Here is a 25,652-nt window from a genome sequence, read left to right as displayed (position 1 = left end):
GGAAAATATGGTATATGAACTAGCACTGTGGCTTTCTTCCAGCTTTATCTACTCTAGGATATTGCTTTTGGTATCTTAGTCTGGAGTGAAGGTGATGGATGTATTTTTATATTATTATGGCTGCTTCTCTCTTTGCATGACAGTCCAGTGGTGTACCAAATCTTGAGGCTCCTAAGAAAACCATCTAGGAACATTATGGTAAAATAAGAAACATTTCCAAATGAAAATATAGAGGTAATATTTATAGATGTAAAATATTTTATTTGTAAATGCTGATCTTCTAAATCTGTTTCCACAAATTTCAAAGCCCATAACACTCTGTATACTTCAAAAATTCATTTTTTGCCAACATTAGATAACTATTATACAGAACAGAAAAAAACTGTAGGACAAATACTGGTAGGATGTTGGAATATTGTACAAGAGAAGAAAAATATTCGAGAAACAAATTTCATACAGCTATTTATCAAGAGAAAAATATATACAATTGATTTATTCTGTAAGATAAAAATACATCATGCCATATACATTACAAGTTCAGAACTGTAGCACTGAATATATCAACAGTTTTACAGTCCACTTTCGCTGTGCACACAAAAAACTTCATTTTTTTTTAATATTTAGACTGTGAAGTGTCAGTACCAGAATTTAAAGTACAAAATAAAAAACTAACCTGCTTCAAAATGTTGATTAGGTTTCTACAAGCAAACACAAACAGTGTTTTATTTTTTTTAAAGAAATGTAAACAAAACAATCCATACAAACACATTTTTTAAATTACATTTTCCAAAACCCTATTGCCAGAGTCCTGCAGCTGAAAGCACAATTACACCTAATTTTTTCTTTGTTTTTACTTTTAAAGAAGGCAGCTATTGTATTAGACTTACGCTCTCACTACACATTTCTATTTTCATTACATGATTTAGTGTAAGCTGAACAGTTCATGTAATCCCCACTACTTTTTTCTGGAAAAGAAAATCAATGTTCAGCTTCTATTTTGGGTGGTTTTAGCAGTTATTCACAGTTATCACAAATTCTAAGCACAAAAAAACCTGATTTAAGAAATAGGGATGTAACAATATAATACAAATAAAATAAATCAGTCTAAATTTCCTCAGAAATCTACAAAAGTCATAGTTGTAATATACATGCTCTCTACCAGTCTTTACGGTTACTTTAAAAAGTTATTAATAGAGCACAGTTGAGCCTGCTTTAAAGATTAAAAAAATAAAGTAAAACCTCTCTTTAAATTGAGATTTTGGTTATTCCATAACAATTGTAATGGCATTTTTAATACATGAGATCATATTGTAACATCCCTATCAAAATTTTATAATAAGCACCCGAACTGCTGCAAAGTCTGGTAGCATTTGGTCAATTACTATTTTTTTATACTGTACTTTATTCCTCAAAATATTTACAGTTTTGTACAAAGTAACAGGGTTTGTTAGTTCTGCAGGTAACAGCAGCAGCTTGGCTTCTAACTTTTCCTTTTAAAAATAGCTTCATTCACTTATTTCAATAATAAATACAAAAAGTTTCTCTTATTTTACAGAAATCAAAAACTACAATAAACTGACTCATGGAATCAAGTATTTTAAATGTATTTTAGTGCAAGTTATTTCCCTTAGCTCTATCCCTAAGGAAGTCATTTCAGTACATTCCTTGTTCAGTGGTGTCTACTTTTATTTATTTATTTTTCTGTATTTAGAGGGCCTGCCCCTTTAATAAGTAAGGCTGTGGCCAGCACTTTGGACGTCTCCCTTTCGCTGGTGATTTCAGTCTACATTCATTGATGCCCCACTGCCCTTTTGCAGTTCAGCCATAGCTTCTCTGCCCAAGTTCAACGATTTCTCCTTATGAGTTCATAAAATCAAAAGTGCTGGACTGGTTTGGAGATCAGTTTCACCTCTGTGTGCCTCAGACATCAGGCAACAACTCCATATTCTGCCAGCTTGCTTCACACTGGTGTAGAATACAACTTTCAGAAGTGATTGCTTTCACACCCACCCACACCCACCCCATAAAAATAAAAATAAAATCAAAATCACTTCTTTCTTGGGACAAGCAACCCCTGGAGACAGCAAGGAATGCATCTAGTTCATCCATTTTCGGCAGTTTACAGCTCCACAGTGACATGGAATCTTGTGCTGGTCGTCTTCAAAATCAAACTTATAGTCATAACAGAGCTGAAAGAAAGGGACTGCCAGTTAGGTGTTGTGTTTGCAAAATCAAGAACAACTACACACCTTCATGTAGTTGGACTTTAAGTTGCTAACATTATGGATGGAAGAAGCAGCTTCTTTAAAGGTGAACTGTGCCTAGGGTGCTAAAGCTCAGCCTCGTTGAATCAATATAGTGGTAAATGCCAAATTCATCAGTAATGTGATAATGGGCTGAGTAGCTGCCCAGAATGGCTGGGGTATAAATAATCAATTCTATTATTATTACCCTGAAATGGTGTTGCAGATTAAGGGTCAGTTTAGGTGATACCCCATTTCTGTAACCAGCTCATTGTGGCTGTTTTTATTTACCAGAGTTCTTGCTACTGAAAATATAGTGCAGAATTCAAATGTGCTGATTGAGGTGCAAGAATGTTCCCCGAGGTGTTTGGAAGCATACACCTGAAAAGCCTTATATGTTGCTATCAAAGTAACTTTCCACATTGGGGGAAAATATATCTCCACATGAAACGGTCTGCATGCTGCCCGAGAACTCTACAACACTGCTGTGTGCATTTGAATGGGCTCCAAAACAGTTACACCAGAATGATTTTTTTTTTTAAGAAGTAGTTTTCCACTATCCTATTTAGTGTGATGTTTCAGCATACAAAGCAATGTTTTACATTGACAGCACAGTTACAGGTAGGTAGCCGTGTGGTCTGCCACAGTCAAAACAAAAGATAAAAAATAAAAAAAATCCTTCCAGTAGCACCTTAGAGACCAACTAAGTTTGTTCTTGGTATGAGCTTTCGTGTGCATGCACACTTCTTCAGATACCACAGCACACTTCTATATGTGTACTTGCAGAAGTAAGCCCCGTTGAGTTCAATGACAGTTATTCCCAGGTATGTGGGTACAGGAAAGTGGTAACTGTTAAACAGCTTTACAGTATAAACAAACTTTAACATGGCATTCTTCAGAGTGGCTTCTAATAGATCGCCTAAAATGTTAAGCAGTGCATGGGAAAAAATTAAGTGGGTGAGACTGTCCAGAAAATAAATAAATCATGATACTTAAAGAAGCAAGTGCTGAAACATTTTTGTAACTAGGAATTTTAGAAAAATGAAATTGAGCATATTCTACAAATAAAGGTTTAAACTACTAGAATCTATACAAATCCTACCTCTTCTCCCTTCTGGATTCTCCTGTTAGAGCTAATGATGATCTTATGTCCCCTTTCAAAGGTTACCACCTCAGCCACACAGTTTGGTGCACAGGAATGGTTAATATACCTACAAGGGGTGGGGGGTGGGTGGGAGAAACGGGAGAAATCCAGGCACATGTTTTAAAGTCTTGAGGAAGCAAGCTGATTTTACTGTAAAATATATATATACAACCTCTGACCTTTGCCCAGGAGAAAACAAAGTTCAAAAAGTGCTCTGTTGCTGGACATCTGCTTTGAGAGCACAAATCAAGGCTACAGTAAATTAATAAGGCAGCTTTAGAGTTTACTGGGACTATGACAGTTGAATGTGCCAACTTAGAGAATAAAGGCAGTTGCGGAAGAACACTTCCAGTAGAACTCCCTCAGGAAAGAGCCAGCAAAGAGAACATGGCTGGCATCCAAAAATGAGATCACCATTCCTCTCAAGAGCCACCCACCTTGCAGGACCTCCTGTCAATGTGGCATCAATGACATGGTCATTGTCAATGCGGAACATGTACACTCCGCGATTCTGCAAGGAGGGAAGCAGAGAGAAAATGCTGTCAGATCTGTACAAGAAGAGTCAATCATTCAAACAAAAGGAGTGACACATGGTTCAAAGAGTTTTTCAGATTCATAATGAGACAACCCATTGGCATACTATGGAAGTAGGAGACTCGTATATATTTATACCCAACACAGAAAGCAGAGCATGCTTACTAGTATTTTGTGACTAGATGTATTCAATAGAAAAAGCAACCCAGAAGATCCTTTAGAGACAGGCTCAGACACGGCCACAAACTAAATAGTCTCAGTCCCTCTAAATCAGGCATGTCCAACTTCCAAGAGACTGCGATCTACTCCCACTAAAAAAAACTGGCAGTGATCTACCCATTGGATTGACCAAAGTTGTTCAGCTTTTTTTGGAGAGCAAAAGTTGTTGAGGGTTTTTTTTGGGGGGGGGGTAGGGTGGGAGATCAACCAGGATGCCCAGTGATCGCAATCGCCCTGTTGGACATGCCTGCTCTAAATGAATTCACAGTCTCACAATCTGTACCTATAGTCACTGGATGGTAGTGGGGACATGGATGTTGCTCTGAATGATTGGTGTGTACGTAGTCTCTGTGTTGCACAGATCTCTCTATACATATGGGCCCAGATCTCAGTTCATATGGACACAAACACACATTTTTCACACGCAATGTTTATGAAGCACAATGAACATCTGTTAATACTTTGAGCCATTTTTTTAAATTCTCCAGAAACACCAGTTGCTCCTCATATCTGAAGACACAGTTCTGAGTGCTTCACATCCAAGCTGTAATACATGTCAGCATTCACAACACTATAGCTGTTTGCTCTGGAGAAGAGCTCACATATTTTTGACTATCTTACATGAGTTCTTGAAACAGGTTAAGTAATACCTGAGATTCATAAAGCTTCTCTTTCCTGTTGGCTACCTCATTGCGGATGATGGTTCCAATATATTCAATGACCATGGTGTGCTTTTCAATGTCTCTAGCAGCATATAAGCCCAGGCCCTACAAAGAATAATAGAGGCTTTAGGAATATCTCAGTAGCAGAGTGCACAACCTGAATACTATGTTAGTGTGGTTTAGCATTAGGGTACAAGAACTTATATGACAGAACTGATGCTTTTTAGGGCTTACAGTCAATCCTATACATGTTTACTCAGAAGCATGTCCCTTTGTGTTCAATGGAGTTTACTCCCATTTAAGGGTGCAGCTCAAATCAGCAAGGGGAAAAATAACACTAACATAGCCCACCAGTACACAAGTGCTATTCAGACTTTAATGTAAATTGCATGTAGTCTTTTGGGCAAGAAACCTCACAAGTGGCTTACATAAGCCACAATACAATGTATTAATAAAATACAGAATCACAAATATATCACATATATAAAACAGCCCTGAAAAACAGCTGCATGTTCAGCAACAGGCGAGCATCATATGATTAATATCAGCTAAAACATTTAAACAATTTCAAACCATAACATCTTTAAGAGTAAGTGGCTTGAAATTAATGGGCTTTTAAAGCCCTTTTGAAGGCCTGCAGTTGGGAAGGAGCCATTGGGATGAAGTTCCATGAGTGCAGGGCTAGCACCATAAAGGCCCTATTCTTTATGCCCACCAATCTGATTGATTTTACAGCAGGGTCTCCACAGTTGATCTCTGGGCTCAGGGAAGCATGAAGGGCTCCTTTCTCCTTTAAAAATCAACACCAGCATATTAAATTTATTGATGTTCTATATTTTACCAGCCATCTTGCCCACATTGATAGACACATTTTTCACCAACAGAAATGTTCTAGCAATCTTCAAAGGCAGCCCTATATGCAATAGCAAAGTCAGGATGTCACTAGTTCATGAATAAGAGAAGTGAGGTCCACTCTGTCTACATAATTGGGCCTCCTCTCTTGTGGAGCCAATCTACTGGCCAAGCAAGTTTAGCAGCAGGCCGAGATGGGCAAGGCAGACTACTCTGTCCACCCCCCTTTGTGACCTAACAAACCCCAAACTCCCAAATTAACTAACATCAACAGCAGATATATAGACAGAAAGCCAGTAGTGGTGGTGACAAGTGTATTTTATAGACTGTCACATGTACAGCTTATCTGCATACTGGACAGATGTTTGTTCCCTTGAGGCCAAGATGGTTGACTTGGAGAAACTATATTCCAAGCAGCACACATTTCCCCCAAAGATAATAGAAAACCGTCTGGATTCACCATTCTCTGGAAGCAGACCATTAGTGTTGACCCTCCACCACTGTGAAGGTTACAAGAAGCCTGAAGGTCAAATTTGATCAGATAATGATCACTTCATGACAAAGAAGCCATTACTAGCTCCTCCACCCACAGAGAATTCCCCCCTGGCCCAGCACAGAACACCAAAGTAAGTATGCTATACCACTTACATTGAGCCTGATTTTAATCTGAGCCGGACCATGGCTTCATATTGTTTTCATGGTTGATTGGAAGAGACAGTGGCAAAATTTTAAAAGAATGAATGCATTGCACAGCAAAGTTGTTGCAACTGACCTGAATGCGTGAGCGTGCCAAATAGACGTTGGATTTCCATTCTGTCTTCATTTTTCGGTACTGAGAGGACTTTGAATGAACAAACTGTTTACTGTAAGGTGCATTCAGTTCTCCTGTAACTGTGCTCTGAAATGACTTTGAAGTGCTGGTGCTATTTAAGGTATGAGGCCTGCAGTAGTGGGTCATATAACAGAAGAGACAAAGAAGGAAAACTGAAGATCTCTCTGAATTTTATGACATTTAGAGGTTGTTTTTTAAAAAACAAACTCAAAGACAGACAGACATTCAAAGCCAGCTAGCAGAGACAACAAAGCAGCTCCCCTGGCTCAGACATGCACATACACAGCCAACAACAACAGGGTTTGTAAGCAGCACACAGAAGCACAGGTATCCTACGCAGCCTATAAACCCTGGGCTGTACTATGTGAATTTAAAAGAAAATACCTTAACACAAACCTCTTGACATGGCTGCTCATTTTTGGCTCAGAGCGGGCGCAGCCTGTGGGGTTGATGGCAAGAGGAAGTTCCATGAGGGGGTTTCGGCCATACCGGAAGGTGTAATGTTCACAAGCCTCAACCCCAGGAAGCTGTAAACACACCAAGGAGTCACATGTCAATGCAGTTGCAGAACAGCCAAAGAAATGTTCTCTGATTCAGGAATAGGTTTAGGAATTAGAATAGCACACACAGAGACAGCACTCCGTGAAGCGCTTTACAAAACTGCCTTCTTTTTCCTTCTTGCTTTTCTTTAAGAGCACAGATCCTCAAACCGATTGTACAAATCCAACCCTGCCTTTTCTATCCTAGCCTGCAATACTCAATAAGCCCTTGGGTGCTTTGCCCACTTACACAGCATCTACTAATGCATGCTTCTACCTGCAAAACCTGCTGTCGTAAGTGTTGAAGAGAAAGAGGTGGGGTGGGTGGGCAGGCAGGCAATTACAATACCCCACACCAAACCATTGTTTCCTGTTTCTAAACCTCTGAAAGTGAACCTATAACCCTGGCCAAAAGGCCTGCTTCAGGCCTTTCCAGTGACTATTTTAATGCTAGTTATGGCACAGCATTATATACCAGAACCATTTATTCCTTCAGACTCTATGACAAGTTTTCAATAGGTAAGAGCCTGGACACATGTTACACACATTGCATAAAAAACTGCTGTGTCTAAGACAGACAATGATTTACTACTAAAGAGTAACAAGCCAAGAACAAGCCTAGTACAGCCACATGACCTCTTACCGATTCAGCAATCCTAGCCACTGCAGAGACAGTTAAACCAAAAAGGTCTTCACCCTTTAGATATGCAGGGAATAGCTGAAGCATTTCAGAACTCCTCCTTACTGAAGCAACAGGCTCTAGGATTTTATCCCAAACACCTGCATAGGATAAAAATTACAGTGAATCACAAAATTAATGCAAGAGAAAAAAAATCACCACAGCAAACTTGTTTAAAGCCATATCTACTTTGGATGTAGCACAAGGATTGCTCTAAAATGCTAAGGGGCAGATTGTGTTTTTAGGATTGTACTGCTCCCAAGATGAATTCTTTACATCAATATCACTTCTGCATGGAAAACCATGTATACTTGGTATATTGACTGTCCTATATGATGAACACAGCACGCACACATGGTAAAATAGCACGAAGATCATATACAATACTGACATGGGTACTCACCATTTGCTACAAATAAGTCATTTGTGCATTGCCAAGTTAGCTCATGTGAGGTGGACTTACATGCAATAGGCCTAATGGCTTCCAGTAACCAGTTAGAAATATCAAATGAACGTAAACAATGAAATGCACATCTAGCACTTAAGCCAAAGACTTTCACAAGATTCCCTGTTACCTTTAGGGGTTGAGTCAGTAAGAACCAGGTCTTCATGGCCTTGCTCAATGATCCTGATCACAAAGAGTGGAAGACCATCCTTCTCTTCAATGGAACACAGGTAGCGACATCTGCGGTTGGCATAGCGTGTGCTCCAATACAACCGGCTGGCCTCGTAACCCACAGGGTAGAGCACCTTTGAAGAATGGAAAGCCTGCATCTGGTGTGGCAGCAGCTGGCCAATTGTGTGGAAGATGAGGCTCCCCACCCGGAAGGTGTGCTCACGATCCCCCCGTTGGACTATGCTGGCAATTTGTCGGACTTCATCCCGCTGGACGTATACCCGCCTGAAGACTGCAAAATAGCTGAGTTCTTGCTCGTGAGCGCCCTTTGGTTTGTGCATAGGGCAAAGCATAGTTTTGTCTTTAAAAAACATGCATTGTGCTTTAATGGCGCAGGTAAAGTGATAAATATTGGTGCACCTTAACCTGTGACAGCCGCTGGTGGCGCCCATTTTGTGACAGAACATGCATTTCATTTGCAAGCCCCTTCGCAGGGCGAGCTCCACGTTGATTAAGGCACCAGCTTGTGTCTCATAGACCTCAGTAGACCAAAGAGCACAGTTCAAGTGGACCCAAACATCTAAGTCAAGGTTTAGAAGCCTTGCTGGTCCATCTGTTAGCCCATCCCCCTCCTCATGACAGAAACAACACTTTCGGTAGTCCTTCGGCACTGGATCAGGTTTAATGGTTGTGCCCAGCTTTTTGAGGAATTCATCTATCTCCTCATCACAAGGAGGTTTGAATGTTCCTTTAGGAATCACAATCTGTATGTTCCACTTTTTCCACTTCATTCCTTTCCATTTCTTACTTACTGGTCGACAGTCATCCAGTCCATTCGGTATAGTTCTCAGGCGGGGTTTTAGCTTCACTGTTACCTTAAGCTCATCTGGTTTTGGCTCGACTCTGGCTGCTTCAAAACTAGGAGGGAAGGTGATAAGGGGCGAGGAAGGTGGAGAAATCTTTTCCTGTAGCTGAGGGAGGCAGTGCACATCTAACGTAGAGATGTTGTTGTTATACTGATGGAACACTTTTGGGGCTGCCTCCTTCAATGGAAACTGTGGCAAGGTAGGAATTGATTCCTGAGAAATAATAAAGCAATTAAATATGGAATCAAGGAAAACATGTTTGGTCAATATTATTTCAAAGTCAGATGCCTATAATTACTATGAATATATTATGGTAAAATAAAAAAATTCCTTCCAGTAGCACCTTAGAGACCAACTGAGAAGGTGCTACTGGAAGGAATTTTTTATTTTATTTTGTTTTTACTATGGCAGACCAACACGGCTACCTACCAGTAACTGTATTATGGTAGTTATGAATGCATGAACCAGCAGCATCCTATTTTACTTGCAGAGGAAACCTTATTATCTTCCTGGTACTGTGTCTTCCCAGGCAGTGTGGTAGACCAGTAACACTAATAATAACAGTAAATGCTTAGAAGACATGTGCTAGGAATTTATAAGCTTGAGGCTGATTTACTTGCAGGTAAGTATGCCAGCTTGATGTTTGCAATGATATACTTCCCCACTTATAAGCAAATTTATTCATGGGTAGGCACATCAGACTGCAATTTTAAGCAGAAAGTTTTAACAAAACAAAGTTACCTAGGATAACTGAATCAACACTGTGACAAAGTTAGTGAGCTATTGATACTCCAGGGAGACAACCTGAAAATGAAATCATAAAACACCACCCAAGATAAGATTCTGATGGCACCAAATATTCTGAATCTATCATGGGACGTATCATGCATATGTATGTCACTGAATGATGGCAAAAATGCACTGGGAATATCTGCTGCATGTATTACTTGCTGCTTCAAATGATGTCAGCACAGGAAAAACACTTAATAGATTGTACCCTCCAGTGCAACAAAACAATTTTTTGGGACAGGTACTGATTTAATCTTCTACAGTTAACTGACATGAAAGCTACTCTTTGTTTACACTAGAGATGAAATCTTGCAAACATTTTTTTTAAAAAAATCAGAATACAGTATTTCATCTACAGAATTTTGAAAGAAACTGAATCACTATATATTTCAATTAATATTTATTGTGTATTTTATTAATGCAGCAGCACCGGGAATTACCTTGCTTTCTGAATTTTTTGCTTGCATGGATGCTGAATAAAGAACAAAGCAGTTGTTGCTACAGAAGACAATGTCTTTCTCCATTCTTTCAGACTTCTCTCTAGAATCCTGGAAATAATAAGCCAAAGAGTGTAAACATGAACTTCAGGGAATTTCATTTTTAGTACATTTAGTAAATTAGAAAAAAACAAACTACCCATTACTTGTAGAAAATTTTTCTTATGTTAATACAAAATCTTGGAGAACAAATCCTATTCAGGATGAACTAGGAAAAGCATTCACTTCCGTTGCTAGTAATGTCAATGTGTTTATAACTCAAGACTTTGCTAATTACATAAATGTGAGTTGATGAAATACCGTATTTTTCTGTGTATAAGACACCCCCCATGAATAAGACAACCCCTATTTTTTTAACCCCAAATTTAAAAAAAAAATCAGTATTTTAAACATCAAACAAAACAACTTTCAAAATTAAAAAAAAGGAACTTGTCCAGTAGCACCACAGAGACCAACTAAGTTTGTTCTGGGTATAAGCTTTCATGTGCATGCACACTTCTTCAGATACTTTCTTTCAGTTAGAGTGACAGGGGGAGCTTTTTTTGTGGAGATCACCTTCAAGCGCAGGCAAAAATTGTGCAGGATCAAAATGAGTTCGCGCGTAGAAGAGAGGGGGCCAGTCTGTTGCTCTCAAGCTCTTCACAGCCTAAGCCACAACCTGCCCAATCCTGCTCTGCCTGGAGACCATGGCAGCAGCAACAATGCCCAGGTTCCAGGATCAGCATTGCTGGAGCTGGGAGTGGATCCAGGGGCTCTCGCATGCCGGTCACCTCTCCATGGAGTAGGCAAGGTGAAGCAGGCGGGTGCCAGAACTGGAGAAGCCGTCTGCTCCCCTCCCCAAATAACACCTTCAGCGCACCGCTGACGTCACCAAACTTTGGAACTTTGGCAGAAAAAGTTGGGTGAAAGTTTTGGAAAGCAGGAGGGGCAGCAGAGTAGAGCCTTCCGCACAGGGTGATGAGGCGTCCTCTTCAGCATTGCGCTACAGGAGCTTCTGCAGGGTGCCTCATGAAGCTTAGGCTCCATGCATCAGGCTCACTGATGAGCCTGATGCATGGAGAGGGGGGAAAGAGTGCCTTTGAGCATGAGCAAAGCGCTTTCTTTTTCTGCCATGTCACCTGACAGCAGCCAAGCTCCCCCCACCCATTCACATTCCATTTATAAGACAACCCCCAAATTCTGAATGGAAAAAAATCAGGTAAAAACATTGTCTTATACACAGAAAAATATGGTACATTTGTTTCTTGATGTAAAAAATAGTTCACACTGCACCTCAGAATGTTAATTTAAGACACACAGCCCTTTCACTATGCACTATTTGTAGCAAGATATGTTGGCTTGTAGTTACTAAAACTACCATATGGTTTTGATTGTACGAAACTACTTGGTAGTGAAAATAATTTCAAGGAAAGATAAATTGGTTAGTGGTGCTAGTATGGAGGCATGCAAACTTCTGAAATTTCTACTTTGAAGCACTCTGGTATTTATTCACAGGCTAGAGAATCCCTAGGGATCTTTATTTTTATAGAACTGTTGAAACAGCAGAAATAAAACGAGAGCAAGATTTTTTAAAATTATGAACTCTCTTCTCCTGCAACTGATAAAACATTATTACTCTGCAATGGCTTTTTGAGCTTCTTCTAACTTGCCAGAGACGACTTGTTAATGAAAGAGAAATCTCTACTGAATTCTACCAACCTTCAAAATGCAGAACAGTAATAATTAAATTGTTGTACAATGTGAAGTATATGAACTGTAGAAATCAACCTGACCCCCTCTTTTTGTAGTTTAACCTTATAAAGCAAAAAACAATAATAGACAAACGGGTATCACACTAGTACCTGTTTCAGGAAAGGTAGATCACTGAAAGATTTCCGTACTCCGCTGCCCAGAACTACGACTTTACAATGAGAGCACCACTGTGACCTCAACACTGAACCATCTGCAACATGTGGACTGTGTGCCTTATAGCCTGCCAAGACTTAACAAGAACACCGACAAGTTACAAAGTGCCACTTTGAATAGAGCATATGCATTACTTCAGTGTAAGTATTAACATGGGCGTGCATGTTCCCCCAAATAATTAATCCTACTTTCATTTTTAAAGCACAATTTCCCTACAACTGTTGCACAGCAACACACCTTCCACCACGGCAGACCTACTTTGCCCTTCCCCTTAATCCCACCCTATTCTTTTTACAGTGCTTCTGTTTACACATTTTTACATTGCAGTTTAATGTGACAAAATATCTGCCCCTCGAGAATCTTCCACAAGTATGGGTTTTGCCTAGTTACTTTCACCAGAACACAATTCGTATTACTGAGGAGACAGAAAAATGAAGCCCCAAGTCATTTTCTCACCTTGGATTAAACTCTTCATTGCCACGTTTTCTAAAAAAACAACTACAATTAACAACCCCCCCCCAAAAGATATATCCTTACTCACCATTACCACTTGGGGGAAATGGCATATTATGGTGTTTGAGTCCGTAAGGCCCCGTTAGTCCAGGAGGCCCTGCAGTGCCTGCCTGAGGACCGTGAAGTAACAAGTGCTGCCTGTACTCAAAGGCTACATTTGCTCTGTGAGAGTTCATAATTCCCAGATCTGGTGCACTGCTCACTTCGTAACTGTTTGGAATTCTGACATGCAGAAGATTGGAAAATGCAGCCACCACACTGCCAATATTCTAGAGTGGAGAAAGGAAAAAGGACAAGTGCAATACCATCTTTTTTTCTTCATCACATACTTAAAAGAGGACTGAGCTGAAATGGAGCAGTGCATGTTTTGCAGAACAACCTCCCCCCTCCCCTGAATGCTCTCGCCCAGTTTTGGGGTAGGAGGGATGTAAAACAGGTCACACATTTGCACACACTCCAAATGGCAGACTGAGGGCAATGCTTCCTGGGCTCACTTCTGTTCAGCTTAATGACAGTCACTGGCGGAGGAAGAGGAGTGTGGGGGGAGGGGAGTGCACCGCCCCCAGCAGCACGATCCCAGTAGGGTGCCATCGCACCTGTCTCCCCCCGCCCGTGCTGGGCGCCACCCCCCCTGTGGGTGGCGTGCCAGCCCTGCCCCCGCCTGCTCTCCACCACCCCACCCCCCGTGCTGGAGCATTAAGCTCCACCGTTGATGACAGTAAATTTGACTGATTTCCTGATGACGTGACATCAACACACTAGCCACGTGATCCCTGATTGGCCGGGATTACTTTAGTAAGAAGCCCTTGTTTTCTTTTTTTAAAAGAAAGCATCTAAGCTATTAATATTATTATTAAATCAAGGAAAGCAGCTGCTTCAAAGAGCATGTGATAAAACAAGGAAATTGGGAATTTGTGAACCCAACCCTCTGCAATCTAAATAAGTGTCCTTTTCTTTGAAAAAATGTTTGTGGAAAGTATTTTGGTGCAGATTTACAATTTAAAGAAATGGCACTGAAACTAATAACCAGAGTTTACAACAACTGTTGTACTGCAACACAAATAAAATAGCCATAACATCTGCAGGACATGGGGCACAACATTGTCACAGATACATGCAGCTTACTGGAAATTTCCTTACCTCTGCAGCTGTGGGATGTAAAGTAATTGCTATGGACACAAGGCCAGATTTTGGACCATTTTGAGAAGGACCAAGCTGAGAGCCAAAGAAACCAGAACCAGGCTCTGTTTTGATATAATTCCTTTTTTCTTCTGAACCTTCAGTTAAAGGGAGAGATACAAAATTAAATACAATGGAATTGAGGCACCTGAACATGCCGGTGAGGAAATTAGTACAAAATCTAGAAAATATTTTGGCAATACCTTTTCCAGTACTGGCAGGTAGAATTGGAATGATGGGGGATGGAACAGGTTCGGGCATCTCTTCCTTTACTGCTGACAGATCAGGGTATCTACTTATTTCCATGCCCATTACACTCTCAGGAGAGGAAGAAGGAACAAAGCTGTCAGGAGTGTCTCTATCATCACAAGGATCCTGAACCCTGAGAGGGAAAATAATTGGAAATGTTTTTCACATATAGATGTGTAAAGTGGAAATGGGTATGTTTAGCCTGGTAAAGAGGAGGCTGAGAGGAGATATGATAGCAATCTTCAAATATTTCAAGGACTGTCATGCAGGGTGGAGCAAGTTTCTTATTTTCTCCTACACCCATTCAATGGATCCAAAAGTTACAAGGAAGGAGATTCCGACCAAACCTCAGTAAGAACGTTCTGACAGTAAGAGCTGTTTGACAGTGGAATGGACTCCCTTGGAAGGTGGTGGACTCTCCATCGTTTGAAGTTTTTAAGCAGAGGTTGGATGACCACCTGCCATATATGATCCAATTTACCTGAATTCAATAGGACTTACTTCTGAGTAACATTGTTATTTAGAGTTTAGCAGCATCATGGAGCACCTAAGACATGGGTAGGCAAACTAAGGCCCGGATCCAGCCCAATCACCTTCTAAATCCGGCCTGCAGATGGTCTGGGAATCAGCGTGAGTAGAATATGTGCTTTTATTTAAAATGCATCACTGGGTTATTTGTGGGGCATAGGAATTCATTCATCCCACCCCCCCAAAAAAATATAGTCTGGCCTCCCACAAGGTCTGAGGGACAGTGGACCGGCCCCCTGCTGAAAACGTTTGCTGACCCCTGACTAAGATAACAGATACCCAACACAAAGCTAAAAAAAAGTTAGAGAAAATATCTACCTCAGCTCTTCATGATTGTTATGAGGTGGGGTTGGAAGAGAAGCAGGAACATCCACACTTTTAGGACCCTGAGCAATGGCTCTGGCTAACAGATCATCCTGTGGTCTGAAAGGCAGCTGAAACTGCTTCGGTCCCAGAGCTTTGGTAACTGAAATGCAGCAAGAACAGACAAAACAAATGACCCAAATATTCAGTGACATATAAAAAAGGGGAGGGGATAAAAAATGGATCATAACTTAAACCTATACTTCTTTTGTTTTACATTTAATTTGACTTTCAGTCAGTAGCCAAAGTTGTGAAAATCTGCAGCATTCTCATACAAATGAAAGGATGAGGTAAGCTCACGTCCACTTTATGAGAAACTTTATGAGAGGTGCTAGATGCTGGCAATGAGGCAACATGACCCGGAAGCTGTCTGCAGACAAACGCCAACTCCCTCGGCCTATAGAGCGAGATGAGCGCTGCAACCCCAGAGTCATCCATGACTGGACCTTTACCTTTACCTGTTAGCTAGCACCCAAACAAGCCCTATAACTTAAAGCTGTTCTTTCTTGTACAAAAATGGTGTATAAGCATCATGCAACAACTTCCAAAATCTTCAAAAATGTTTAGATGTACAGCATTCCAGAGCCAACAATATAGTTATCTATACTGGCCATGTATACATTATGTAAGCACAAAATGTTCATCCAAGTTGCTCCTATAAATTTTATGCAGAATGATGAATAAAAGTCTAAACATTCTACTGTAAAGTGGATTTCAAATCTGAAAAAAGCCCCATATTTCATTATAGACAGTCTGAAAACTGAAAATGCATACTCTGGAGTCTGGCATACATGTGAAAACTTACCATCATGCCCTCCAAGCATTCCAGCCTTTGTAGCAAGTTCTTCAGTGGTTGCAAATCCATTTACCATTTTTTGGCAAGTCACAGGTGGAGGCGTAGGAGGGAGGGAGGCTGGAGGAGTGGGTGGGTTACTCAAGTTATTCTGCTGCATAAGAGGAAAGAATTTAAAGTTAGCTTTCAGCAAGTGCTTATCTGGTACATGACAAATTATGTATCTTATGTACAAAAGGTCCAACAGAATGCACATAATTTTTATTTTACAATTGCACATACATAATGCAACTATTTTTCTACCAGTCACACTGGCTTGGTTCAGATGCAACACAAAGCCTGGTTTGGTGCTATGAGAATGAATCTGGAAGGATAATATACTCAGAATAAGAAGTTAGGTGCTGGGTTTGGGGGTAAACCATAGCTTACTATTATATCTAAGCATTTGACCTGCAAACCAGGACTGCAAGCTTTGATAACTTCAATTTTGCATGGGAAATGCAAGCCATAATTTGCAGGTCACATTTGGAGTTATGCCTGAACTGAGGTGACTGGCTTGGTTCACACATTACACTAAGATGAACCACGGCTTAGCATAAACACATGTGTGTGGGTTCTAGACAAGAAGATTGGCTGGGGAAGAACAAAAAAACCTCATTCTGCTGCAGCAGAATGGCTTGGCCTTAGCCTGTCATCTGCAGCTGGGCTTGTGCTTTATCTCTCTCCAGACTAACTACAAGCAGTAACAAAGATTTGCTCCATGGTTAACGGCTCATGGTTTGTTCAGGAGAGCTTAACCATAAGCCTGGGTTTGGATGACACACTAAGTAAAACTAGGCCTTAGTTCAGTGCAGGGCAGCAGAACAACAGAAGGACCAATGTGGGGACCAAAACAGCCACAATCCCCTCTGGGAGCCCACATGCTCATATGTTTGTGCTAAGCTGATGCACCATAACCAAGCAGATCCTCTCATCAGTCACCACCTATCTAACTCCAAAAGGTAGAGCACTATTAAAAGCTGTAGCTTAGTGGTAGAGCAAGCTTCCTCAAACTCGGCCCTCCAGATGTTTTGAGACTACAATTCCCATCATCCCTGACCACTGGTCCTGCTAGCTAGGGATCATGGGAGTTGTAGTCCCAAAACATCTGGAGGGCTGAGTTTGAGGAAGCCTGTGGTAGAGCATCTGCTTTACATTTCAATTTCTGGCATCTCATCTCTGTGAACGTCCCTGTCTGAAACCCTGGAGCATCATTGCCACTCAGTGTATACAATGCTGAGCTAGATGGACCAATGGTCTGACTCAGTATAAGGCAGTTTTCTGTCTCTAATAAATGGAGTGATACATATGAGAAAGGAAGGACAGGCACTATCCTTCAAATTAAGCAGTGCTTTAGGACTTCAAATTATTTTGTGTTTGCATTGCACTGGGAATTTTGTTTAAAAAAAGTAACTTTAAAGGTTAGGATTACAACTTTTACAATTGCATCAGTTTGAAAAGATAGTTATAGCATAAAAAATATTTACAGTGTGAGTAATGGGTCATATCCAATTCTGTGGTTCCACTACGGCATCAGACTTCCACTTGTGCATCAGAAGTGTGCCCCCCGCCCCTGCGGCTGCCAGTGTGGGAGGGGAAGTCCCGTTGCACAAGCAGAATTCTGTTTTTAATATGCCTCACCACTTTCCAGTGAAGAAGAAAAATAATAAAGTTGGCAATGAGAGCGTAAGAAAACCTAAATCTTTTAAAATCCAGCATGTCTCATGAAACACCACGGTATAACTACTGCTAGATCCCAATGTTTTGTTTCGTATAGAACATTTGGAGAATCTATGTAGGAAAAAAAATACACCTTGTAGATTAGCTGAGAATAGTAATCTGATACCCCGTCAAGCGTTGCACTACCAAAGCTTCCCAAAAGGCGATTTCCACTATTCAGATGGCCACTGCCATAAGGAAGAAAGTGGGCAAAACTCACTCCAATTATCGGCTCCATTAGAGGCAGCAAAGAGAGTTGCTGTAGGGAAAGATGAGTAGTAATTATTTTTCACTAGCAATATGCAACAATCAACTGTAAATTTCCACTCAATTACACTAAGATGACTGAACCATTAGAAGCCCAAGGTTTTTTTTTTTTTTAAAAAAAAACTCATTTATTATTAGTTCTTCCAGGTAGTTTACATAAAGGACTTCAGACAGAATCACAGAAATGTAGAGTTGGAAGGAACTCAAAGGTCAACTAGTCCAACCTCCTGCAATACAGGAATCACAGCTAAAGGAATCCCTGATGAGACTCCCACCCAACTTCTATTTAAAAACCTCCAGTGAAGGAGAGTCCACCACCTTCCAAGGTAGTCTGTTCCATGGTTGAACAGAGTTCTTCCTAATGCTTAGTCGGAATCTCTTTTCTTGTAATTTGAGTATAGCAATAGTAATAATTTATAATTTTATCATTTATAAATTTATTATTTATATCCCGCCCATCTGGGCGGCTCCCAACCGAATATTAAAAACACAGTACAGCATTAAACATTAAAAGCTTCCCTAAACAGGGCTGCCTTCAGATATCTTTTAAAAGTAAGATAAGCTGCTTATTGCCTTGACATCTGATGGGAGGGCATTCCACAGGGAGGGCGCCACTACCGAGAAGGCCCTCTGCCTGGTTCCCTGTAGTTTTGCTTCTTGCAGTGAGGGAACCGCCAGAAGGCCCTTGGTGCTGCACCTCAGTGTTGAACGATGGGGGGTGGGGAGACCTCCTTCAGGTATACAGGACCGAGGCCGTTTAGGGATTTAAAGGTCAGCACCAACACTTTGAATTGTGCTCAGAAACGTACTGGGAGCCAATGCAGATCTCTCAGGACCGGTGTTATATGGTCTCGGTGGCCACTCCCAGTCACCAGTATGGCTGCCGCATTCTGGATTAATTGCAGTTTCTGAGTCACCTTCAAAGGTAGCGCCACGTAGAGCACACTGCAGTAGTCCAAGCACTGATTTGTCTCCTACCCTTCAAAGGAGATGAAAACAAGCTTGCTCCATCTTCCCTGTGACAGCCCTTCTGATATTTGAAGATGACTATCATATCTCCTTTTAGTCTCCTCCAAGCTAAACATACCCAACTCCTTCAACTGTTCATCATAAGGCTTGGTTCCCAGACCCTGGATAATTTTTGTTGTCCTCTTCTGCACACATTCCAGATTGGCAATATCCTTCTTAAATTGTGGCGCCCAGAACTTGGGGCTGACCAAGACAGAATAGAGTGGTGCTACTACCTCCCTTGATCTGGACACTATACTTCTGAATTGTTTTAGTTTTTTTGCTGCTGCATCACACTGCTGACTCACGTTAAGGTGTGGAATTACATCCTTTCATGCACTCTCCCTGTGAGGTAAGCAGGCTTTACCAATACATTTTTACTCACAGACTTTGCGCTCAAATAAAATAAACTAACACCATCAGGACAGTGGCTCTCCAACCGTGGATCACTGCAACTGTTTCCCAACCTTCTATCTTAATGATAAATGAACAGCACACACATTGTTTTAAAAGCTTATTGCGTACAATTAAAAAAATGTTTTCATGATGATTAGGAAAGTTGCAATAGTTCTGCCTCTTCTGTCTCACCTCCAAGCCTTATTATTTTTACCTGCCTTCCAACAGACACTTTCTTCGTCTTCTATGCATTAGCCCTATGTCTTTACCAAGTGTCTTTCACTTTGCCATTTCTCAGTCTCCTTGCTTTCTTCTCCATGATCCAGGCTGCATTCTTTCATCAACACTCCCAATAACTGTGAAAATTCACCCTAACTCTGCTCAGCTGGATGAGTTATCTGAAATCAACTAATATGAGCTGCCTGGTTTTTGATACATGAAGCCCCCTTGGGGGGTTCCTTTTGAGAGAATTACAAAACTGGACCATTGGAAGAGTGGGCATGGTGGCATCAAAACTGTGCTGACTCATTTAGAGACAACAAAAATATATGCTCTCACATTCCCTCAGAGTCTTTTATGCTTCTGGGGCTTCTAGTCATCATTCTGAAATATGACATGAAAGTACACATGGAGACCCTATGCATAAGCAATCCCTAAAACACTGACTGCAAAAAGATCAAACTTATCCATCCTTAAAGAAATCAGCCCTGAGTGCTCACTGGAAGGGCAGATCCTGAAATTGAGGCTCCAGTACTTTGGCCAAATCATGAGAAGAGAAGACTCCCTGGAAAAGACCCTGATGTTGGGAAAGATGGAGGGCACAAGGAGAAGGGGATGACAGAGGATGAGATGGCTGGACAGTGTTCTCGAAGTGACTGGTATGAGTTTGGCCAAACTGCGGGAGGCAGTGGAGGATAGGGGTGCCTGGCGTGCTCTGGTCTGTGAGGTCACGAAGAGTCGGACACGACTGAATGACTGAACAACAACAAAACACTGACATTATGTTGCAGGGGGCAGCAAGTCAAATATGTCAGCACCATCGTGCATCACAATAAATGTAAGTGTGGATTGTAGGCAAATATTAAGTGTACTTAAAAATGTAAATACATGTATTTCTAGGTTATCAACTACTGTGAATAAACAAGCATACTAAAAAAAACAACCCTAAACATTATGGTGCTGGATGTGACCACCTTGCTCAGTATAGTCAGTGACATAATATATCTTCAGTCTTTAAGTTCTTTACCCATTCAGTGCTCACCTGTTTTAACTGCATAAATGTTTCAGTGTTAGGATAAATAGCATGCTTTTCCTCTTCCTCTTTTTTTCTCTTCTTAGATCGAGGTGCTGCCTTCTCACCCGCCCTCTGAGTTCGTTTATTTCGTTGTTTTTTCATTTCATGTCCTAAATCTGCTCTCTGAAGCTGGCTGTTACCACATCCAAATGTACCCTGCAATGGATTCCCTAATGATTGCTTATGGGGAGCGGGAGGGAAATGATAAAGATATATCAGTTCAAATCACTTAGTTTAACATTTTGTTTTGTATTTGTACAAAGCAACATACAGTGCTACTATACATTTGGCATTACTTTATTAGTCTATTATCTATAACAAGCAAGACACCCACCAAATGGTAAGAACACAACTATGAAGATGAGCATGGAGGCAAGTGCGTCTTTCCTCCCCTGTTCCAAGGAGGTTTTGCCCATCCTTGTCTTTAAAATCCCAAGCTTTCACCATATCTTTAACACTGTCTGCTGCCTCACCTGCCCCTTTCCCTTATGCTTTGTCACCTCAGCTACTCCTTTTAAACACTGCCTTCCTTCCTCATTTCCTGGGCCCCAAGCTGATATTGCTACACCTTTCATTACTTTAGCTCCTGCTTACTCTAACGTGACTTTCCAAACCGCCTGCTTTTTTCTGCCTCCATATATCTTTGCTATCTCCTCAGCACTCTTTAATCAGGCACCCAGCCTGCTTCCCTTCAAGAAGGGGTCTGATATGAGGAAAGGGAGAGGACTGGTCTATTGGATGCCAATGTCGCACAAACACTTAAATCTGCATACTCATATAGCCTTGCTGTAGCTCGGCTTACAGCAGTTCCTAGTAGGAATACTGGTGGGGGTCTTTGTCCCAGGTGCAAGGTTACAGGCTCCTGAAACATAGCATATCAATTCCAGATCTCCCTTTCCTTTTGGCAATACCCATCCTAACCTGGCTCTTAAAAAAGCAGTACTGAAGGAGAAGGTGGACAGAGACTAACAAATGTTGCAGATATTTTTCTTCCTTATTTTATGTATAGGTTTGAATGCTTTTTTGTTACTGCCCAAATTTATATGATAAATATATAGAAAACATGCAGAAATCATAACCCTTTGAGGTACAGACACCCACCTCACTTTTAGAAAAAGCTAAAACAACAATAAAAAAGAAAGCAGCACAATTACCAGTGACCTTAATGATTTTAGGAGGGTGAAGAGAAACAGAAGTTTAGAAGTATATAATTGCACCCATGCTAGAGAAGTGCCACCCTTTCTATGTGATTCCTTCCTGCCCTAGTATTTTTGTTAACATGTTGTTTTGCTTAACAATGTCCAGAGTCTCTTGACAGACTGTAATAATGACAAAGCATACACACCCAATGAAATCAGAACTCCAGCATTCTACAGTATTATTTCACAGACACAAATAAGCTCTCTGATCTTAGATTCCAATAATGTCAAACCAAGAATCACTGTCATTAAAAATTATAGCTTTTAAGTTCTAATACAAAAGCCATTTTTAAATTACCAGTATAATTTATTTACATACAAACAGAGTGCTAATGACAGCAAAACCTTCCAAGCACTGGTTTTATCCAGTTTTCAAGAATATTGTGCAATTATCACTTCACAACAGCAGGTTTCCCTCTGGGGGGCGCAAGAGTTTATGAATGTGCAAGAGTGACTCTCTGGAAGATTATGTTAGCTGTGAATTACTAAATTGGCTGACAGAAGATATTATTCAGTGTTCAGCATGACTATAGTTATTTTTTTGTACGGTGCAGAATATCTTCATCAATGAACATCACTAGTTTATTACTGTGCTCAAACTAACTTATTTTGAGTAAGTGTGTGACTCAAGTGCTAAAAAAAACTTAAAATCAAAAATACAAGAACTTCCTTATCTAATATAATCAAATGACTGCTTTATTATAGTTTCGGTTCAGGGACCATAATCCAGCATGTCAAAGGAAAACTGAGGTTTATAATTTTGCATACAATCTTAAACTTCTCCTCACATCTAAACTGGATATTCACTAAAACAGTTGCTTGCAAGTAGCTCTGTATATTTGTCATGCGTAAGGCTGGGATGCTGCAACTATGTATTCAAAGGCTGTGGAGTTTGCTTTTGAATCATGCTTCTCCATTTCCTGCTTTACTTGATGACCTCTAGAGGGGGGTGAAAGCCCATATACAGAACATTGTGAAGGAGGAACATGTTCAACCAGTACTGCCTTTGTTTTTTTTAAGGGCATATCCTTAGCGGCTGGGCTATTTTATAATAAAAACACAAATAAATTTACAATAAATACACAATGCTGCATCATTTCCACTACCCTCTAAGTTCGAATGTTAATAATAAAAAAATGGTTACCATGCTGCCTTCCATCGGATCCCGTTTCCCCACGAATTTGCTCTCCTCAGCACTCTCCTCTGGCTGTAAGCTGCTTTCTGCTTTCTGCTTGAAAAGAGAGGCAGATTTTTTGTTCTTAAGCAAGTGTTTGAGGAGTTCATTCCCTGATTCCCCTTTTGCTGCTGGAATGCTGTCAGGTTGTGCCTGATTCTGCAAAGAAGGGGAAGGCTGCACAGTAGTTTTCTCCTCTTCCACTTTAATGCCATTTTCATTCTCCATCTTAGGCTCAGCTTTACTAGGGCACTGATCAGCGCTTGTCTTTTCCTGATTAATTTCCTGAATGCTCATAGAAGCCGCTGTCTTGTCCTTGTCTGTCTCCTGGTTCATGCCTGGCTGCTCAGGCAGTATGTTTTGTGGCAAATCAGTACTGGAGAGCTGACTTTTCAGTTCTAAGGAAGACTGACTCTCTGCAGCATTTGGAGGTGATGAGCCTGGCAGCTCCTCTGCCTCCGATTCTCCTGGATGCCGTGGAAGTTCACCAGGTGTGCTAACTGTTGGGGTGGAGACAGCATCTGAAACAACTGGAGTTGGGGGTGCAGTTATATCTGAATGTGGGGTTGATGGGGTATTTACTGACTCAGCATCGTCCTCTTTCTTCTTCTTTCTGGTTCTTTTCTTTTTGCCCTTCTCCTCTGGAATGATATCAGAATACAACTGGATGAGAGACTGACTTGTTCCAGGAAAGTTTGTTCCATGGGGCATGGCGTCCTGACCACAGGGGGGACCACTGCCAGTTCCAGGAGAAACTCCAGGCAGACCAGTGGCAAACTGAGGCCGAACCTGGTACTGTGAAAAGCTTCCACGCGGCTGCTTTACAGAATGGAAAGGGGGACTTCCATCTGGAATTGGGGGGGGATCGGGAACAAAGGAGGAAGATCCCACTGGCTGCCGCTCACTACACTGCGGAAAGCTGGAAGGTGGTGGGGAGTTTAGAGGTCCTTGCTGCATAATGGGTCCCATCTGCTGCTGTTGATGCTGTGGAGATTGCTGAAGAGGCCGTGGAGGCCGCATGAAATCACAAGGTAGATCTGAATTGAAGAACGGTATTTGAGGCAAAGAAGTTCTGGCATTTAATTCTGAGCCCATTGTACTGTGCTGCTCCATTTCCATTTTCTGCTGCAGAGCTCTCTGCCGATCCACCTCCTGCATAAGCTGAATTCGTTGCCTTTCCTGCTGCTCTCGCAAACGCTCCTTTCGCTCACGCTCTTGAAAGCTTTCACTAAATGGGTTGTTGTCATCAAACTCTACACGTGGTGGCGGCCCTGACTGCACATTTGCGCTAGGAGCTGTCACAGAAGTGGGAGTAACAGGATTCACTGGCAACTGTGCCATTGGTGGTTGCATCCTTGGTACATTGTGTGGGATGTGTGCTGAAGCAGCACTGGGCGGTTGCCATCCAGGCAAACTTGGCATTCTGGGTGGATTGGGTTGTCCAGGAACAACTACGGCATGCTGTTGATGCTGAAGCTGTTGAGATACCATTGGGAAACTCTGCTGACCCACAGCTGGTGGAGATCCTCCTGTGACCATTGCAGGCTGAGCAGGCATACCTGGCATCATTGCATGGGGTCCCATTCCACATTGTTGCTGTTTAATCCGATATTCTTCAATGAGTTCTGCATGCTCTTTCTGTTGCTTTCGTATCTACAATGTAAGAATGTTATTAACTGATGTCCCATAAAAGTACATTTTCTGTTTCTTAAGCTGAAGACTTCTGTGAAAAAACAAACCTTAATACATATAAACAATGAAAAAATATTTAAGAAAATACCGTATATACCCGAGTATAAGCCGACCCGAATATAAACCGAGGCACCTAATTTTCCTACAAAAACCTGGGAAAGCTTATTGACTCAAGTATAAGCTGGTTCACCTTTGCCGCTGTGGAGGAGGAGGAACAAGCAGCCCGAAAGCAGCCCTTTGGGCTGCTCCTTCCTCTTCCTCCTTTGCCAAGTTTGCATTTATGCGAGCAGTTCAGGAATGGAACAAGCTGACTGGGGAGAGTAAAGAACCGCCGTTCTTGTACACTTCTTAAGGAATGGTTGACTGGGGAGAGCGGGTGGCGGCACGAGCGGAGAGAAAGGGCTTCTTTCTCGCCGCCCCCACCGCCCGCCTCGCTCGAGTATAAGCCGAGGGCAGCTTTTTCAGCACAAAAAATGTGCTGAAAACCTAAGCTTATACTCAAGTATATACAGTACTAGGCACAACATTTTACAAACTTTAATATTTTTTAATAAATTAGTTAACTGATATTCATTTCTGTGGTATGTAATTCACTCTTTTTCCTTATATTGTCTACATTTGAGCTGCAAAGAAAAGAATGACTGGCCCACCTGAAAGGTAGATTTCTTTCAGCTTAGCAGGGCTGGTATGTTGGGTTATGGCTCCACCTAACATACCATCCCTGGTAGCTGAAGGGAAACAGAATAACTGACCCGCTTGAAGGGAAGATTTCCTGTGGCTTAGCAGGGATGGTATGTTAGGTGGAGCCGTCACCCAACATACAAGCCCTGCTAGCCAAGGGGAAATATAGATTAATATGCTT

The 25,652-nt window shown here is 41.3% G+C and overlaps 1 protein-coding gene across 12 annotated transcripts in view; it reads right to left on the bottom strand.

The window, feature by feature from the left end:
- Positions 1-240: 240 nt before the first annotated feature.
- KMT2C (lysine methyltransferase 2C) overlaps positions 241-25,652 on the bottom strand; it is a 162,220-nt gene continuing 136,808 nt past the window's right edge. For 8 of the 12 annotated variants that reach the window (XM_033165512.1, XM_033165518.1, XM_033165513.1 and 5 more), the window contains 18 exons: positions 23,069-24,751; positions 20,693-20,905; positions 17,855-18,019; positions 16,015-16,156; positions 15,165-15,312; positions 14,273-14,451; positions 14,031-14,167; positions 12,919-13,159; positions 12,314-12,453; positions 10,416-10,523; positions 8,280-9,399; positions 7,669-7,805; positions 6,871-7,013; positions 6,427-6,595; positions 4,791-4,907; positions 3,825-3,898; positions 3,346-3,454; positions 241-2,189 (listed from right to left, as the gene is read on the bottom strand). In XM_033165512.1, coding sequence (XP_033021403.1) covers positions 2,097-2,189; positions 3,346-3,454; positions 3,825-3,898; positions 4,791-4,907; positions 6,427-6,595; positions 6,871-7,013; positions 7,669-7,805; positions 8,280-9,399; positions 10,416-10,523; positions 12,314-12,453; positions 12,919-13,159; positions 14,031-14,167; positions 14,273-14,451; positions 15,165-15,312; positions 16,015-16,156; positions 17,855-18,019; positions 20,693-20,905; positions 23,069-24,751 — 5,118 coding nt within the window. In that variant the 3' untranslated portion in view covers positions 241-2,096. The remainder of the gene's footprint in view (positions 2,190-3,345; positions 3,455-3,824; positions 3,899-4,790; positions 4,908-6,426; positions 6,596-6,870; positions 7,014-7,668; positions 7,806-8,279; positions 9,400-10,415; positions 10,524-12,313; positions 12,454-12,918; positions 13,160-14,030; positions 14,168-14,272; positions 14,452-15,164; positions 15,313-16,014; positions 16,157-17,854; positions 18,020-20,692; positions 20,906-23,068; positions 24,752-25,652) is intronic. The other 4 variants (XM_033165515.1, XM_033165524.1, XM_033165514.1 and 1 more) reach the window with 3 other exon arrangements.

Source organism: Lacerta agilis, chromosome 12, assembly GCF_009819535.1.
Source record: "Lacerta agilis isolate rLacAgi1 chromosome 12, rLacAgi1.pri, whole genome shotgun sequence".
Classification (NCBI taxonomy): Eukaryota; Metazoa; Chordata; class Lepidosauria; order Squamata; family Lacertidae; genus Lacerta; species Lacerta agilis.
This window is presented reverse-complemented; position numbering and strand designations above follow the sequence as displayed.